Source organism: Hyla sarda, chromosome 10, assembly GCF_029499605.1.
Source record: "Hyla sarda isolate aHylSar1 chromosome 10, aHylSar1.hap1, whole genome shotgun sequence".
Taxonomy (NCBI): Eukaryota; Metazoa; Chordata; class Amphibia; order Anura; family Hylidae; genus Hyla; species Hyla sarda.
The window spans coordinates 4,895,833-4,914,766 of record NC_079198.1 but is presented as its reverse complement, the minus strand read 5'-3'; the positions used below and the strand labels follow the sequence as shown (position 1 = coordinate 4,914,766).

General features: G+C 49.3%; 1 protein-coding gene across 10 annotated transcripts in view; it reads right to left on the bottom strand.

Annotated features, from left to right (window-relative positions):
• Nucleotides 1-18,934, bottom strand: part of RAP1GAP (RAP1 GTPase activating protein) — a 140,616-nt gene that overhangs the window by 106,925 nt on the left and 14,757 nt on the right. For 8 of the 10 annotated variants that reach the window (XM_056543195.1, XM_056543194.1, XM_056543192.1 and 5 more), the window contains one exon: nt 14,902-14,937. Coding sequence is in view for 3 of the 10 variants with exons in the window: in XM_056543187.1 (XP_056399162.1) it covers nt 14,902-14,937 (36 nt within the window). In the remaining 7 variants the exon portion in view is untranslated. Of the gene's footprint in view, nt 1-322; nt 637-14,901; nt 14,938-18,934 lie in introns of those variants that run through there. The other 2 variants (XM_056543196.1, XM_056543191.1) reach the window with 2 other exon arrangements.

Genomic DNA, 18,934 nt, shown 5'->3' with positions numbered 1-18,934 from the left:
GCAAAACTACAACTCCCAACATGCCCTACACCGGTGGTCTTCAAATTGTGACCCTCCAGCTGTTGCAAAACTACAACTCCCAGCATGCCCGGACAGCCGTTGGCTGTCCGGGCATGCTGGGAGTTGTAGTTTTGCAACAGCTGGAGGCACCCCGTTTGGTGGTCGTCCCACTTGTGGAGTCCCGGTGAAGGTGACACAAAGAGAATGGTCCGCAGGATGCAGCCGCCGCATCGGAAGGTCACACACACACGTGCCGCAGAGACAGACGACCCCCAGACAATAGCATCAATGCCGGAGACCCCCAGATGTCATCACTACTCACCGGATCCGCTCTTATCCGTTACTGCCCCGTCCGAGCGATCACGAGGGCTCTGCAGACTATCGCTCACTGTGTAACCATCGCCGTCCTGGTCCCCCCCTTGGATGAGGAGGATGAAGAGACGATTCCCAAACCTCCAGCTCTGCAGCCCCGAACAATCCCAGCAGACGGCCGAGCCAATCGCAGCGATCCAGGCGGCCTCCCCTGCAGCTGCACCGTGCGGATGGGAGGAAGAGCTGATCCTACCCTCCCCCTCTATCCCGCTCCTCCCGGGCTCCAGACGCTTCACACTGGGATGAGAGGCGAAAAACTGCACAGACCCCCTCCTCCCCCCGGGATTCATGTAATGGTACAGCCCATGGCCCTCAACCGGGCACAGCCGGGGGAAGAGACATTACTGTGCCCCCCCCCCCCCAACCGGGATCCACCGGGGAAAGAGACATTACTGTGCCCCCCCCCCCCCAACCGGGCACCACCGGGGAAAGAGACATTACTGTGCCCCCCCCCCCCCCAACCGGGATCCACCGGGGAAAGAGACATTACTGTGCCCCCCCCCCCCAACCGGGCACCACCGGGGAAAGAGACATTACTGTGCCCCTCATGAGGGAACCACAGGGGTAAGAGACATTACTGTGCCCCTCATGTGGGAACCACCGGGGTAAGAGACATTACTGTGCCCCTCATGAGGGAACCACCGGGGGAAGAGACATTACTGTGCCCCTCATGTGGGAACCACCGGGGAAAGAGACATTACTGTGCCCCTCATGAGGGAACCACCGGGGTAAGAGACATTACTGTGCCCCTCATGTGGGAACCACCGGGGAAAGAGACATTACTGTGCCCCTCATGTGGGAACCACCGGGGGAAGAGACATTACTGTGCCCCTCATGTGGGAACCACCGGGGAAAGAGACATTACTGTGCCCCTCATGAGGGAACCACCGGGGTAAGAGACATTACTGTGCCCCTCATGTGGGAACCACCGGGGAAAGAGACATTACTGTGCCCCTCATGTGGGAACCACCGGGGAAAGAGACATTACTGTGCCCCTCATGTGGGAACCACCGGGGAAAGAGACATTACTGTGCCCCTCATGTGGGAACCACCGGGGAAAGAGACATTACTGTGCCCCTCATGAGGGAACCACCGGGGAAAGAGACATTACTGTGCCCCTCATGTGGGAACCACCGGGGAAAGAGACATTACTGTGCCCCTCATGAGGGAACCACCGGGGTAAGAGACATTACTGTGCCCCTCATGTGGGAACCACCGGGGAAAGAGACATTACTGTGCCCCTCATGTGGGAACCACCGGGGAAAGAGACATTACTGTGCCCCTCATGTGGGAACCACCGGGGGAAGAGACATTACTGTGCCCCTCATGTGGGAACCACCGGGGAAAGAGACATTACTGTGCCCCTCATGAGGGAACCACCGGGGTAAGAGACATTACTGTGCCCCCCCCCCCCCAACCGGGATCCACCGGGGAAAGAGACATTACTGTGCCCCCCCCCCCCCCAACCGGGCACCACCGGGGAAAGAGACATTACTGTGCCCCTCATGAGGGAACCACCGGGGAAAGAGACATTACTGTGCCCCTCATGTGGGAACCACCGGGGAAAGAGACATTACTGTGCCCCTCATGTGGGAACCACCGGGGAAAGAGACATTACTGTGCCCCTCATGTGGGAACCACCGGGGAAAGAGACATTACTGTGCCCCTCATGAGGGAACCACCGGGGTAAGAGACATTACTGTGCCCCTCATGTGGGAACCACCGGGGAAAGAGACATTACTGTGCCCCTCATGTGGGAACCACCGGGGGAAGAGACATTACTGTGCCCCTCATGTGGGAACCACCGGGGAAAGAGACATTACTGTGCCCCTCATGAGGGAACCACCGGGGTAAGAGACATTACTGTGCCCCCCCCCCCCAACCGGGATCCACCGGGGAAAGAGACATTACTGTGCCCCCCCCCCCCAACCGGGCACCACCGGGGAAAGAGACATTACTGTGCCCCTCATGAGGGAACCACAGGGGTAAGAGACATTACTGTGCCCCTCATGTGGGAACCACCGGGGTAAGAGACATTACTGTGCCCCTCATGAGGGAACCACCGGGGGAAGAGACATTACTGTGCCCCTCATGTGGGAACCACCGGGGAAAGAGACATTACTGTGCCCCTCATGAGGGAACCACCGGGGTAAGAGACATTACTGTGCCCCTCATGTGGGAACCACCGGGGAAAGAGACATTACTGTGCCCCTCATGTGGGAACCACCGGGGGAAGAGACATTACTGTGCCCCTCATGTGGGAACCACCGGGGAAAGAGACATTACTGTGCCCCTCATGAGGGAACCACCGGGGTAAGAGACATTACTGTGCCCCTCATGTGGGAACCACCGGGGAAAGAGACATTACTGTGCCCCTCATGTGGGAACCACCGGGGAAAGAGACATTACTGTGCCCCTCATGTGGGAACCACCGGGGAAAGAGACATTACTGTGCCCCTCATGTGGGAACCACCGGGGAAAGAGACATTACTGTGCCCCTCATGAGGGAACCACCGGGGAAAGAGACATTACTGTGCCCCTCATGTGGGAACCACCGGGGAAAGAGACATTACTGTGCCCCTCATGAGGGAACCACCGGGGTAAGAGACATTACTGTGCCCCTCATGTGGGAACCACCGGGGAAAGAGACATTACTGTGCCCCTCATGTGGGAACCACCGGGGAAAGAGACATTACTGTGCCCCTCATGTGGGAACCACCGGGGGAAGAGACATTACTGTGCCCCTCATGTGGGAACCACCGGGGAAAGAGACATTACTGTGCCCCTCATGAGGGAACCACCGGGGTAAGAGACATTACTGTGCCCCCCCCCCCCCAACCGGGATCCACCGGGGAAAGAGACATTACTGTGCCCCCCCCCCCCCCCAACCGGGCACCACCGGGGAAAGAGACATTACTGTGCCCCTCATGAGGGAACCACCGGGGAAAGAGACATTACTGTGCCCCTCATGTGGGAACCACCGGGGAAAGAGACATTACTGTGCCCCTCATGTGGGAACCACCGGGGAAAGAGACATTACTGTGCCCCTCATGTGGGAACCACCGGGGAAAGAGACATTACTGTGCCCCTCATGAGGGAACCACCGGGGTAAGAGACATTACTGTGCCCCTCATGTGGGAACCACCGGGGAAAGAGACATTACTGTGCCCCTCATGTGGGAACCACCGGGGGAAGAGACATTACTGTGCCCCTCATGTGGGAACCACCGGGGAAAGAGACATTACTGTGCCCCTCATGAGGGAACCACCGGGGTAAGAGACATTACTGTGCCCCCCCCCCCCAACCGGGATCCACCGGGGAAAGAGACATTACTGTGCCCCCCCCCCCCCCCAACCGGGCACCACCGGGGAAAGAGACATTACTGTGCCCCTCATGTGGGAACCACCGGGGAAAGAGACATTACTGTGCCCCTCATGAGGGAACCACCGGGGTAAGAGACATTACTGTGCCCCTCATGTGGGAACCACCGGGGAAAGAGACATTACTGTGCCCCTCATGAGGGAACCACCGGGGTAAGAGACATTACTGTGCCCCTCATGAGGGAACCACCGGGGTAAGAGACATTACTGTGCCCCTCATGAGGGAACCACCGGGGAAAGAGACATTACTGTGCCGCCCCCCCCCCCCCCAACCGGGCACCACCGGGGAAAGAGACATTACTGTGCCCCTCATGAGGGAACCACCGGGGAAAGAGACATTACTGTGCCCCTCATGAGGGAACCACCGGGGGAAGAGACATTACTGTGCCCCTCATGAGGGAACCACCGGGGAAAGAGACATTACTGTGCCCCTCATGAGGGAACCACCGGGGAAAGAGACATTACTGTGCCCCTCATGAGGGAACCACCGAGGGAAGAGACATTACTGTGCCCCTCATGTGGGAACCACCGGGGGAAGAGACATTACTGTGCCCCCCCCCCCCCCAACCGGGCACCACCGGGGAAAGAGACATTACTGTGCCCCTCATGAGGGAACCACCGGGGGAAGAGACATTACTGTGCCCCTCATGAGGGAACCACTGGGGTGAGAGACATTACTGTGCCCCCCCCCCCCAACCGGGCACCACCGGGGGAAGAGACATTACTGTGCCCCCCCCCCCAACCGGGCACCACCGGGGAAAGAGACATTACTGTGCCCCTCATGAGGTAACCACCGGTGTAAGAGACCTTACTGTGCCCCTCATGTGGGAACCACCGGTGTAAGAGACCTTACTGTGCCCCTCATGTGGGAACCACCGGGGTAAGAGACATTACTGTGCCCCTCATGAGGGAACCACCGGGGGAGAGACATTACTGTGCCCATCATGTTGGAACCACCGGGGGAAGAGACATTACTGTGCCCATCATGTTGGAACCACCGGGGGAAGAGACATTACTGTGCCCATCATGAGGGAACCACCGGGGGAAGAGACATTACTGTGCCCCTCATGAGGGAACCACCGGGGGAAGAGACATTACTGTGCCCATCATGTTGGAACCACCGGGGGAAGAGACCTTACTGTGCCCCTCATGTGGGAACCACCGGAGGAAGAGACATTACTGTGCCCTCAACCGGGCACCACTGGGGTAAGAGACATTACTGTGCCCCTCATGAGGGAACCACCGGGGGAAGAGACATTACTGTGCCCCTCATGTGGCACCCACCGGGGTAAGAGACATTACTGTGCCCCTCATGTGGCACCCACCGGGGTAAGAGACATTACTGTGCCCCTCATGTGGCACCCACCGGGGTAAGAGACATTACTGTGGCCCACAACCAGAATAAGAGACTTTCCTGTGCCCATCATCCGGGCTCCACCAGGGTAAGAGACGTTCCTGTGCCCATCATCCGGGCTCCACCAGGGTAAGAGACGTTCCTGTGCCCATCATCCGGGCTCCACCAGGGTAAGAGACGTTCCTGTGCCCATCATCCGGGCTCCACCAGGGTAAGAGACGTTCCTGTGCCCATCATCCGGGCTCCACCAGGGTAAGAGACGTTCCTGTGCCCATCATCCGGGCTCCACCAGGGTAAGAGACGTTCCTGTGCCCATCATCCGGGCTCCACCAGGGTAAGAGACGTTCCTGTGCCCATCATCCGGGCTCCACCAGGGTAAGAGACGTTCCTGTGCCCATCATCCGGGCTCCACCAGGGTAAGAGACGTTCCTGTGCCCATCATCCGGGCTCCACCAGGGTAAGAGACGTTCCTGTGCCCATCATCCGGGCTCCACCAGGGTAAGAGACGTTCCTGTGCCCATCATCCGGGCTCCACCAGGGTAAGAGACGTTCCTGTGCCCATCATCCGGGCTCCACCAGGGTAAGAGACGTTCCTGTGCCCCTCATCCGGGCTCCACCAGGGTAAGAGACGTTCCTGTGCCCATCATCCGGGCTCCACCAGGGTAAGAGACGTTCCTGTGCCCATCATCCGGGCTCCACCAGGGTAAGAGACGTTCCTGTGCCCATCATCCGGGCTCCACCAGGGTAAGAGACGTTCCTGTGCCCATCATCCGGGCTCCACCAGGGTAAGAGACGTTCCTGTGCCCATCATCCGGGCTCCACCAGGGTAAGAGACGTTCCTGTGCCCCTCATCCAGGCTCCACCAGGGTAAGAGACATTAGCCAATTGTTTAGTTCAGTCACCGGACTTAACGATGCGCCAGATGTGCGGCCGAATTGTGCCCAATTATAGTGAAGAGAAGCTGATGCAGAATAGAGCCCGGCCCCTCCATGCTGAGAGTTGTAGTTATCATACGATTCATTTAATAGTTAACTGGATGAACTATTGGGGGAAGAATGGTGGATTGTCCCACCTGCCGGACGCCATTTTATTTGGCGGGATGGAACGTCCTGACCGCGCTCCTACATGCTGATACGTGTTGTGTTTCCTGACCGCCATATTGCGCAGTTTCTTCGCTGGGGTTGGCTCTGATGTAATGGCGGCTGCGTTTCTCTATAGTGCAGTATTTACCAGACTGAAGAACCGCGTAGACCTGCCCCTGTGACGTGCGGTGGCGCAGTGAACGGCGCCCTCCTGCTTATTACCCCACGCACGGCGACTGTGTCTCGTCTGCTTCGCTCCGTATCCTTCTGCTGTCCCCATAACTGAGGATATTTTACTAGTGTCTCCCCCCGAAGCGGAGGGGGGATTTACATGTTGTCATGGTAACCGGATTAAAGCCTCATGGAGGGAGCCGACGATTACGAGCACAGCGGGGGGCCCAGCGCCGACTTCTGCATGTATTGTTATGTGGAATGAAAACAGGGAGACCCCGCTGCTCCCCGACAAGAAGACAACACCCCCCCCCCCCCCCACTCCTCAGGTCACCGCAGGATCCGCCGCGGCCTCCATCTTCTTCTCACCTTCTTCTCTTCTGACACGAAACAACAATCAACCGGACGTAGACGCCAAGAAATTTACCGACTGGCGGCAAAATGTCCGATCAATAGCAACACATGAGGATGATACGTGAATGTAACAGACCGCGCAGAATGTCGCTCCACTCGGAGTTCATATGGCGGAGGGAGACATTCCTGGAACTGAGCGGAAAGATGAGGAAAAAGTATTTTAGAAATCCATCAAGTTCAGTGTCCGCGGGGAGGTCCCTGGCACTACGGTTCACATGTGACCACAGAGGCGCCAATACCATTTATGTACAGATAAATATGGCGCATGAATGAGGAGACCACAGCCGTGGCAGAGACAATGAGCCGCCATCTATATCATCTATACCGCGGTGCCACCATCCTCCGAGCTACAGGGTTACACCTTAACTTACTTAGATCGATGCAATACGACTGGAAACCAAAGTGTTAATATTAACAGCTGACCGCACCGCAAGGTGATGGCACCAGAGAGGACCACAACAGCATGGAGAGACAGTCTACTGTACAGCAGATAATACAGGAATGTACAGCATGGGGAGACAGTCTACTGTACAGCATGGAGAGACAGTCTACTGTACAGCAGATAATACAGGAATGTACAGCATGGAGAGACAGTCTACTGTACAGCAGATAATACAGGAATGTACAGCATGGAGAGACAGTCTACTGTACAGCAGATAATACAGGAATGTACAGCATGGAGAGACAGTCTACTGTACAGCATGGAGAGACAGTCTACTGTACAGCATGGAGAGACAGTCTACTGTACAGGAGATAATACAGGAATGTACAGCATGGAGAGAGTCTACTGTACAGCAGATAATACAGGAATGTACAGCATGGAGAGACAGTCTACTGTACAGCATGGAGAGACAGTCTACTGTACAGGAGATAATACAGGAATGTACAGCATGGGGAGACAGTCTACTGTACAGCAGATAATACAGGAATGTACAGCATGGAGAGACAGTCTACTGTACAGCAGATAATACAGGAATGTACAGCATGGAGAGACAGTCTCCTGTACAGCAGATAATACAGGAATGTACAGCATGGAGAGACAGTCTACTGTACAGCAGATAATACAGGAATGTATAGCATGGAGAGACAGTCTACTGTACAGCAGATAATACAGGAATGTACAGCATGGAGAGACCGTCTACTGTACAGCAGATAATACAGGAATGTACAGCATGGAGAGACAGTCTCCTGTACAGCAGATAATACAGGAATGTACAGCATGGAGAGACAGTCTACTGTACAGCAGATAATACAGGAATGTATAGCATGGAGAGACAGTCTACTGTACAGCAGATAATACAGGAATGTACAGCATGGAGAGACAGTCTACTGTACAGCAGATAATACAGGAATGTACAGCATGGAGAGACAGTCTACTGTACAGCAGATAATACAGGAATGTACAGCATGGAGAGACAGTCTACTGTACATGAGATAATACAGGAATGTACAGCATGGAGAGACAGTCTACTGTACAGCAGATAATACAGGAATGTACAGCATGGAGAGACAGTCTACTGTACAGGAGATAATACAGGAATGTACAGCATGGAGAGACAGTCTACCGTACAGGAGATAATACAGGAATGTACAGCATGGAGAGACAGTCTACTGTACAGCATGGAGAGACAGTCTACTGTACAGCAGATAATACAGGAATGTACAGTATGGAGAGACAGTCTACTGTACATTAGATAATACAGGGCATGGAGAGAGTCTACTTTACAGCAGATAATACAGGAATGTGCAGCATGGAGAGACAGTCTACTGTACAGCAGATAATACAGGAATGTGCAGCATGGAGAGACAGTCTACTGTACAGCAGATCATACAGGAATGTACAGCATGGAGAGACAGTCTACTGTACAGCAGATAATACAGGAGTGTACAGCATGGAGAGACACAGTCTCCTGTACAGAAGATAATACAGGAATGTGCAGCATGGAGAGAGTCTCCTGTACAGCAGATAATACAGGAATGTACAGCATGGAGAGACAGTCTCCTGTACAGCAGATAATACAGGAATGTGCAGCATGGAGAGACAGTCTACTGTACAGCAGATAATACAGGAATGTACAGCATGGAGAGACAGTCTACTGTACAGCAGATAATACAGGAATGTACAGCATGGAGAGACACAGTCTCCTGTACAGCAGATAATACAGGAATGTACAGCATGGAGAGGCAGTCTACTGTACAGGAGATAATACAGGAATGTACAGCATGGAGAGACAGTCTACTGTACAGGAGATAATACAGGAATGTACAGCATGGAGAGAGTCTCCTGTACAGCAGATAATACAGGAATGTACAGCATGGAGAGACAGTCTACTGTACAGCAGATAATACAGGAATGTGCAGCATGGAGAGACAGTCTACTGTACAGCAGATAATACAGGAGTGTACAGCATGGAGAGACAGTCTACTGTACAGCAGATAATACAGGAGTGTACAGCATGGAGAGACACAGTCTCCTGTACAGAAGATAATACAGGAATGTGCAGCATGGAGAGAGTCTCCTGTACAGCAGATAATACAGGAATGTACAGCATGGAGAGACAGTCTCCTGTACAGCAGATAATACAGGAATGTGCAGCATGGAGAGACAGTCTACTGTACAGCAGATAATACAGGAATGTACAGCATGGAGAGACACAGTCTCCTGTACAGCAGATAATACAGGAATGTACAGCATGGAGAGGCAGTCTACTGTACAGGAGATAATACAGGAATGTACAGCATGGAGAGACAGTCTACTGTACAGGAGATAATACAGGAATGTACAGCATGGAGAGAGTCTCCTGTACAGCAGATAATACAGGAATGTACAGCATGGAGAGACAGTCTACTGTACAGCAGATAATACAGAAATGTACAGCATGGAGAGGCAGTCTACTGTACAGCAGATAATACAGGAATGTACAGCATGGAGAGAGTCTCCTGTACAGCAGATAATACAGGAATGTACAGCATGGAGAGACAGTCTACTGTACAGCAGATAATACAGGAATGTACAGCATGGAGAGACAGTCTACTGTACAGCAGATAATACAGGAATGTACAGCATGGAGAGAGTCTCCTGTACAGCAGATAATACAGGAATGTACAGCATGGAGAGACAGTCTACTGTACAGCAGATAATACAGGAATGTGCAGCATGGAGAGTCAGTCTCCTGTACAGCAGATAATACAGGAATGTACAGCATGGAGAGACAGTCTACTGTACAGAAGATAATACAGGAATGTACAGCATGGAGAGACAGTCTACTGTACAGGAGATAATACAGGAATGTACAGCATGGACAGAGTCTCCTGTACAGCAGATAATATAGGAATGTACAGCATGGAGAGACAGTCTACTGTACAGCAGATAATACAGGAATGTGCAGCATGGAGAGTCAGTCTACTGTACAGCAGATAATACAGGAATGTGCAGCATGGAGAGACAGTCTACTGTACAGAAGATGAGACAGTCTACTGTACAGCATGGAGAGACAGTCTACTGTACAGCAGATAATACAGGAATGTGCAGCATGGAGAGACAGTCTACTGTACATCAGATAATACAGGAATGTACAGCATGGAGAGACACAGTCTACTGTACAGGAGATAATACAGGAATGTACAGCATGGAGAGACAGTCTACTGTACAGCAAATACAGGAATGTACAGTATGGAGAGACAGTCTACTGTACAGGAGATAATACAGGAATGTACAGCATGGAGAGACAGTCTACTGTACAGGAGATAATACAGGGCATGGAGAGACAGTCTACTGTACAGCAGATAATACAGGAATGTGCAGCATGGAGAGACAGTCTTCTGTACAGCAGATAATACAGGAATGTACAGCATGGAGAGACAGTCTACTGTACAGAAGATAATACAGGAATGTACAGCATGGAGAGACAGTCTACTGTACAGAAGATAATACAGGAATGTACAGCATGGAGAGAGTCTACTGTACAGCAGATAATACAGGAATGTACAGCATGGAGAGACAGTCTACTGTACAGCAGATAATACAGGAATGTACAGCATGGAGAGACAGTCTACTGTACAGCAGATAATACAGGAATGTACAGTATGGAGAGAGTCTACTGTACAGAAGATAATACAGGAATGTACAGCATGGAGAGACAGTCTACTGTACAGCAGATAATACAGGAATGTACAGTATGGAGAGAGTCTACTGTACAGCAGATAATACAGGAATGTACAGCATGGAGAGACAGTCTACTGTACAGCAGATAATACAGGAATGTACAGCATGGAGAGACAGTCTACTGTACAGCAGATAATACAGGAGTGTACAGCATGGAGAGACAGTCTACTGTACAGCAGATAATACAGGAATGTACAGCATGGAAAGACAGTCTACTGTACAGCAGATAATACAGGAGTGTACAGCATGGAGAGACAGTCTACTGTACAGGAGATAATACAGGAATGTACAGCATGGAGAGACAGTCTACTGTACAGAAGATAATACAGGAATGTACAGCATGGAGAGACAGTCTACTGTACAGCAGATAATACAGGAATGTGCAGCATGGAGAGACAGTCTACTGTACAGCAAATACAGGAATGTACAGTATGGAGAGACAGTCTACTGTACAGGAGATAATACAGGAATGTACAGCATGGAGAGACAGTCTACTGTACAGGAGATAATACAGGGCATGGAGAGACAGTCTACTGTACAGCAGATAATACAGGAATGTGCAGCATGGAGAGACAGTCTACTGTACAGCAGATAATACAGGAATGTGCAGCATGGAGAGACAGTCTACTGTACAGCGGATAATACAGGAATGTACAGCATGGAGAGACAGTCTACTGTACAACAGATAATACAAGAATGTACAGTATGGAGAGAGTCTACTGTACAGCAGATAATACAGGAATGTACAGCATGGAGAGACAGTCTCCTGTACAGCAGATAATACAGGAATGTACAGCATGGAGAGACAGTCTACTGTACAGCAGATCATACAGGAATGTACAGCATGGAGAGACAGTCTACTGTACAGCAGATAATACAGGAATGTGCAGCATGGAGAGACAGTCTACTGTACAGCAGATAATACAGGAATGTACAGCATGGAGAGACAGTCTACTGTACAGGTGATAATACAGGAATGTACAGCATGGAGAGACAGTCTACTGTACAGCAGATAATACAGGAATGTACAGCATGGAGAGACAGTCTACTGTACAGCAGATAATACAGGAATGTACAGCATGGAGAGACAGTCTACTATACAGCAGATAATACAGGAATGTACAGCATGGAGAGACAGTCTACTATACAGCAGATAATACAGGAATGTACAGCATGGAGAGACAGTCTACTGTACAGGAGATAATACAGGAATGTACAGCATGGAAAGACAGTCTACTGTACAGGAGATCATACAGGAATGTACAGCATGGAGAGGCAGTCTACTGTACAGGAGATAATACCAATCTGCACAGTATGAAGAGGCAGACAACTCATGCTACACTCCACTACAACCTGCGATACTCTCTACACTGCACTAGATGTTCGTCCTTACTGTTGCCCTTTGAGTCCCTGTTTTCCACCTGGATTATCACTTCCAGCTCATTGTGCCACCTAGTGGTCAGAGTATGTATATACACAGATATAGCTGAGCTTTATCAGGGACTAGAGGAGGGAGGAGGTGTCAGGAGAGAGAGAGCAGATGTAGCAGACAGAAACCCCTCATGGAACCAAATTTGTACCTGCAGTCCTATGTAACACCACAGATAACACAGTGATAACTCTCTGAGTACAGATAATGTATAGATGTGACCTGCAGTCCTATGTAACACCACAGATAACAGTGATAACTCTCTGAGTACATATAATGTATAGATGTGACCTGCAGTCCTATGTAACACCACAGATAACAGTGATAACTCTCTGAGTACAGATAATGTATAGATGTGACCTGCAGTCCTATGTAACACCACAGATAACAGTGATAACTCTCTGAGTACAGATAATGTATAGATGTGACCTGCAGTCCTATGTAACACCACAGATAACAGTGATAACTCTCTGAGTACAGATAATGTATAGATGTGACCTGCAGTCCTATGTAACACCACAGATAACACAGTGATAACTCTCTGAGTACAGATAATGTATAGATGTGACCTGCAGTCCTATGTAACACCACAGATAACAGTGATAACTCTCTGAGTACAGATAATGTATAGATGTGACCTGCAGTCCTATGTAACACCACAGATAACAGTGATAACTCTCTGAGTACAGATAATGTATAGATGTGACCTGCAGTCCTATGTAACACCACAGATAACAGTGATATCTCTCTGAGTACAGATAATATATAGATGTGACCTGCAGTCATATGTAACACCACAGATAACACAGTGATAACTCTCTGAGTACAGATAATGTATAGATGTGACCTGCAGTCCTATGTAACACCACAGATAACAGTGATAACTCTCTGAGTACAGATAATGTATAGATGTGACCTGCAGTCCTATGTAACACCACAGATAACACAGTGATAACTCTCTGAGTACAGATAATGTATAGATGTGACCTGCAGTCCTATGTAACACCACAGATAACACAGTGATATCTCTCTGAGTACAGATAATGTATAGATGTGACCTGCAGTCCTATGTAACACCACAGATAACACAGTGATATCTCTCTGAGTACAGATAATGTATAGATGTGACCTGCAGTCCTATGTAACACCACAGATAACACACCAATCATGTGTGATATTGTCTGGTGAGCTGTTGTATCTAATCCTATCACTTGTGATACAGGCTGATGTACTGCTGCATCTGAGCCTATTATGTGTGATACTGTCTGCTCAGCCAGGTATCTAAGCCTCTTATCTGCAGCACTCCGGATACGTACTGCACATATAGTCTATACTGATCCAGTGTGCACACGTTTCAGCCGGTCTGTATGTGCAATACTACAACTCCCAGCATGCTCTGACAACCGGTGCTTCATTGCTTTTATTACTGTAACTGGGTTATGTGATCACCAGTCAACAGAAAATGAGTGTGCTCAATGTAGTGTTTCCCATGCTGGGAGTTGTAGTTCTGCAACAGCTGGAGGCACCATGGTTGGAAAACACTGCATTGTGATTTTCCTGTGGGTCAGACTAGTCATCACGTGACCCAGTTACAGTGATAATAAAAATCCATTGATGCAACGGCTGTCTGGGCATGCTGGGAGATGCAGTTTGGCAACAGCTGGAGGCACACTAGTTGGAAAACACCGCACTGAGTACTGTGATTTTCTGTGGGTCAGACTGGTGATTACATGACCTAGTTACAGTAATGAACTCCTACAACTCCCAGCATACCCGGACAGCTGTAGGGATGTGTTCTCGTACCTGAGGCTTTTGCCAGCTGTTTAAAAAACTACAACTCCCAGCATGCCCTGACAGTTGTAGGGCACAATTTTGCTTATCACTAAAGGTCCTCACCCCCATGAGCAGTCCCATGTAAATACTGCGTCAATGTGGAAGATCACGCTTCTAGATTTATCCAGAATTCTGTTTCAATTCCTCTAATTTAAATATTTCTACTTGCTGTCAGTAAATGGGAACATGTCAACACTTGGTCCCGGCCTTATACATCTCACAGCTGAGGGTTCGTTACAGTGTATTCAGTGCAGACCATCATCATTGGCCCAGATTTATCAAACTGTGTGAGAGGAATAAATTGAGTGGTTTCCCCACAGCGACCAATCACAGCTCAGCTTTCACTTTACCAGAGCTCGTTAGCTGAGCTGTGATTGGTCGCTGTGGGAAAATCACTCAATTTATTACTCTCACACAGTTTGATAAATCTCCCCAATTGGATCAATGGGGGTGGGGGGGTGTTGGACCCTCGCAGCCATGCACCCCAACATCTCTGCACATTGTGGCCCTATTGTTGGTGTGGGGGATGTGTGAGCCCCTTATATACAGAACGGCTCCTCTATTATTATGTAGATAGAACACACAGCGCAGATCGGCTCGGAGATTATAACTTTCCGTACGCTGAGTTATATAACGTTTCACTTTTTAACATAACAATATAAAAGAACGATGACAATGACGGCAGCCATTAGGTGACTCACCGAAGGCGTCTGTGGGAGACAGCTGACTGATCCAGCCTGTGAGGAAGAGGAGGGAGAGAGATCAGACAAGGGCAACGAGCACCAAACACACATATATATATATATATATATATATATATATATACACACACACAACCCTCCACCCACAGTCTGCCCTACTAGGGGCCCAGAAGGGGCTCTACACATACACAGTGACCCAAAACCATGGTACCAGATCTGGCTCGATCCTCAGGGGAGGGGCTACCCAGAGAGGAAAACGCTCAACCAATCACAACAAGAGGCAGGAACAGGAAAGTTCTTTATATACTCTGTGTGTAGGGGTGATATAATATGACACTGATCACAGCCCCGCCCCCTGTATGACATCACCGATATAATATAATAGTAATATAATGACATGTGATCACAGCCCCACCCCCTGTATGACATCACTGATATAATAGTAATATAATGACATGTGATCACAGCCCCGCCCCCTGTATGACATCACTGATATAATAGTAATATAATGACATGTGATCACAGCCCGCCCCCTGTATGACATCACTGATATAATATAATAGTAATATGACAAGTGATCACAGCCCCGCCCCCTGTATGACATCACTGATATAATAGTAATATAATGGTATGTGATCACAGCCCCGCTCCCTGTATGACATCACTGATATAATAGTAATATAATGATATGTGATCACAGCCCCGCCCCTGTATGACATCACTGATATAATTGTAATATAATGACATGTGATCACAGCCCCGCCCCTGTATGACATCACTGATATAATATAATAGTAATATAATGACATGTGAACACAGCCCCGCCCCCTGTATGACATCACTGATATAATAATAATATAATGACACGTGATCACAGCCCCGCCCCCTGTATGTCATCACTGATATAATATAATAGTAATATAATGATATGTGATCACAGCCCCGCCCCCTGTATGACATCACTGATATAATAGTAATATAATGACATGTGATCACAGCCCCGCCCCTGTATGATATCACTGATATAATAGTAATATAATGACATGTGATCACAGCCCCGCCCCCTGTATGACATCACTGGTATAATATAATAGTAATATAATGACATGTGATCACAGCCCCGCCCCCTGTATGACATCACTGATATAATAGTAATATAATGACATGTGATCACAGCCCGCCCCCTGTATGACATCACTGATATAATAGTAATATAATGACATGTGATCACAGCCCCGCCCCCTGTATGACATCACTGATATAATATAATAGTAATATAATGACATGTGATCACAGCCCCGCCCCCTGTATGACATCACTAATATAATAGTAATATAATAACATGTGATCACAGCCCCGCCCCCTGTATGACATCACTGATATAATATAATAGTAATATGACATGTGATCACAGCCCCGCCCCCTGTATGACATCACTAATATAATAGTAATATAATAACATGTGATCACAGCCCCGCCCCCTGTATGACATCACTGATCTATATGGGTGATGGGCGGATTAGTGACCCTATAATGAGTGATCTCTCCGCTGAATCCTTCGCTGATATTGTTTGAGCCTCTAAGGATTACGACAAAATGAGACTGATCTTCCTGCTCTACCTGCGTAATCTCAGCCGTCCGTGTCCGCGCATCCGCAGCTCATTCTGTAATAATCCCTTTATATAGCACCAACCTATTCCGCAGCGCTGTACAGAGATTGGTATCACTCACATTGGCCCCTTGCTGGGAGTTGTAGTTTAGCAACATGTCTAATAGAATCGGGCCGGGCCTAAGACTCTGCACCTATTGCATAACTACAACTCCCAGCATGACCGGACAGCCAACGGCTGTCCGGGCATGCTTGGAGTTGTAGTTTTGCAACAGCTGGAGACACCCTTTTTGGAAAACACTGCATTGAGCACTGAGATTTTCTTGTGGGTCAGACTGGTGCTCACATGACCCAGTTACAGAAATGAAACGCATTGATGCAACGGCTGTGCGGGCATGCTGGGAGTTGTAGTTTTGCAACAGCTGGAGACACCCTTTTTGGAAAACACCGCATTGAGCACTGAGATTTTCTTGTGGGTCAGACTGGTGCTCACATGACCCAGTTACAGAAATGAAATGCATTGATGAGGCTGTGCCTGCATGCTGGAAGTTGTAGTCTCGCAATAGTTTGGAGTCCACAGTTTGGAGACCTTAGCTAGAGAACAATGTTTCCCAACCAGTGTGCCTCCAGCTGTTGCAAAACCACAACTCCCAGCAGGGCCTGACAGCTGTAGGGCTGTGTTTTCCAACCAATGTCTCCCCAGCTGTTACAAAACTACAACTCCCAGCATGCCTTGACACACTAGAGGTCCTCGCCTCCCTGAGCAGTCCCATGTAAATATAGCACCGGTGCCCACGCCGGCACCCGGGCAAGGAGTGCGGTGCGGGCCGCGTCCCCGCCGCCCGGGCTGACTGACGACGGCGTGCGCCACTTTACCCCAGATTGCATTTGGCACGGCGGAGCCGCACTCGCCAAAGAAAAAAAATTCAATCATGCAGCCGGCCTGTAGGTTTTTACTGAATTGTGTTTCACTTCCTCACAATTTCTCTAATCTCTGCTTGCTGTCAGTGAATGGAAACATGTCTACACTAGGTCATAACAGCTGGGGGTTTGTTACAGTGTCAGGTTAACTGCCGGACTCCAGCCTGATACCTTTTACCTGCACTGATACACTGTAACAAACAGGAGACAGATCAGGGCTGCAGAGACATTTGTGCCACTGATGAGTTTCGTCCTGCACTGGATACACTGTGACAGAACCTCAGCTGTGAGAAGTGTGAGGTCAGAACCTGTGAATGTAAAGAAGAATGTTACCATTCACTGACTACAACTCCCAACATGCCCAGACAGCTAACATGTTCCAAAACTGCAACAACTTCCAGCATGCCCAGACAGCCAACATATTGCAAAACTACAACTCCCAGCATGTCCGGACAGCCAACATATTGTAAAACTACAACTCCCAGCATGCCCGGACAACCAACATATTGTAAAACTACAACTCCAAGCATGCCCAGACAGCCAACATATTGCAAAACTACAACTCCCAGCATGTCCGGACAGCCAACATATTGTAAAACTACAACTCCCAGCATGCCCGGACAACCAACATATTGTAAAACTACAACTCCAAGCATGCCCAGACAGCCAACATATTGCAAAACTACAACTCCCAGCATGCCCGAACAACCAACATATTGTAAAACTACAACTCCAAGCATGCCCAGACAACCAACATATTGCAATACTACAACTCCCAGCATGCCCGGACAGCCAACATGTTGCAAAACTATAACTCCCAGCATGTCCGGACAACCAACATATTGCAATACTGCAACACCCAGCATGCTAAGACAACTAACATATTGCAATACTACAACTCCCAGCATGTCTGGACAACCAACATATTGCAATACTACAACTCCCAGCATGCTAAGACAACTAACATGTTGCAAAACTACAACTCCCAGCATGTCCGGACAACCAACATATTGCAATACTGCAACACCCAGCATGCTAAGACAACTAACATATTGCAATACTACAACTCCCAGCATGTCTGGACAACCAACATATTGCAATACTACAACTCCCAGCATGCTAAGACAACTAACATATTGCAATACTACAACTCCCAGCATGCCTGGACAACCAACATATTGCAAAACTACAACTCCCAGCATGCCCAGACAGCCAACATGTTGCAAAACTACAACTCCCGGCATGCCCTGACAGCCAAGGTTTTGTAAAACTACAACTCCCAGCATGCCCTGACAGCCAAGGTTTTGTAAAACTACAACTCCCAGCATGCCCTGACAGCCATGTTGCAAAACTACAACTCCCAGCATGCTCAGACAGCCAAGCCAGTGGTTTCCAAACTATGCACCTCCAGCTGTTGCAAAACTACAACTCCCAGCATGCCCGGACAGCCAACGGCTGTCCGGGCATGCTGGGAGTTGTAGTTTTGCAACAGCTGGTCTATCT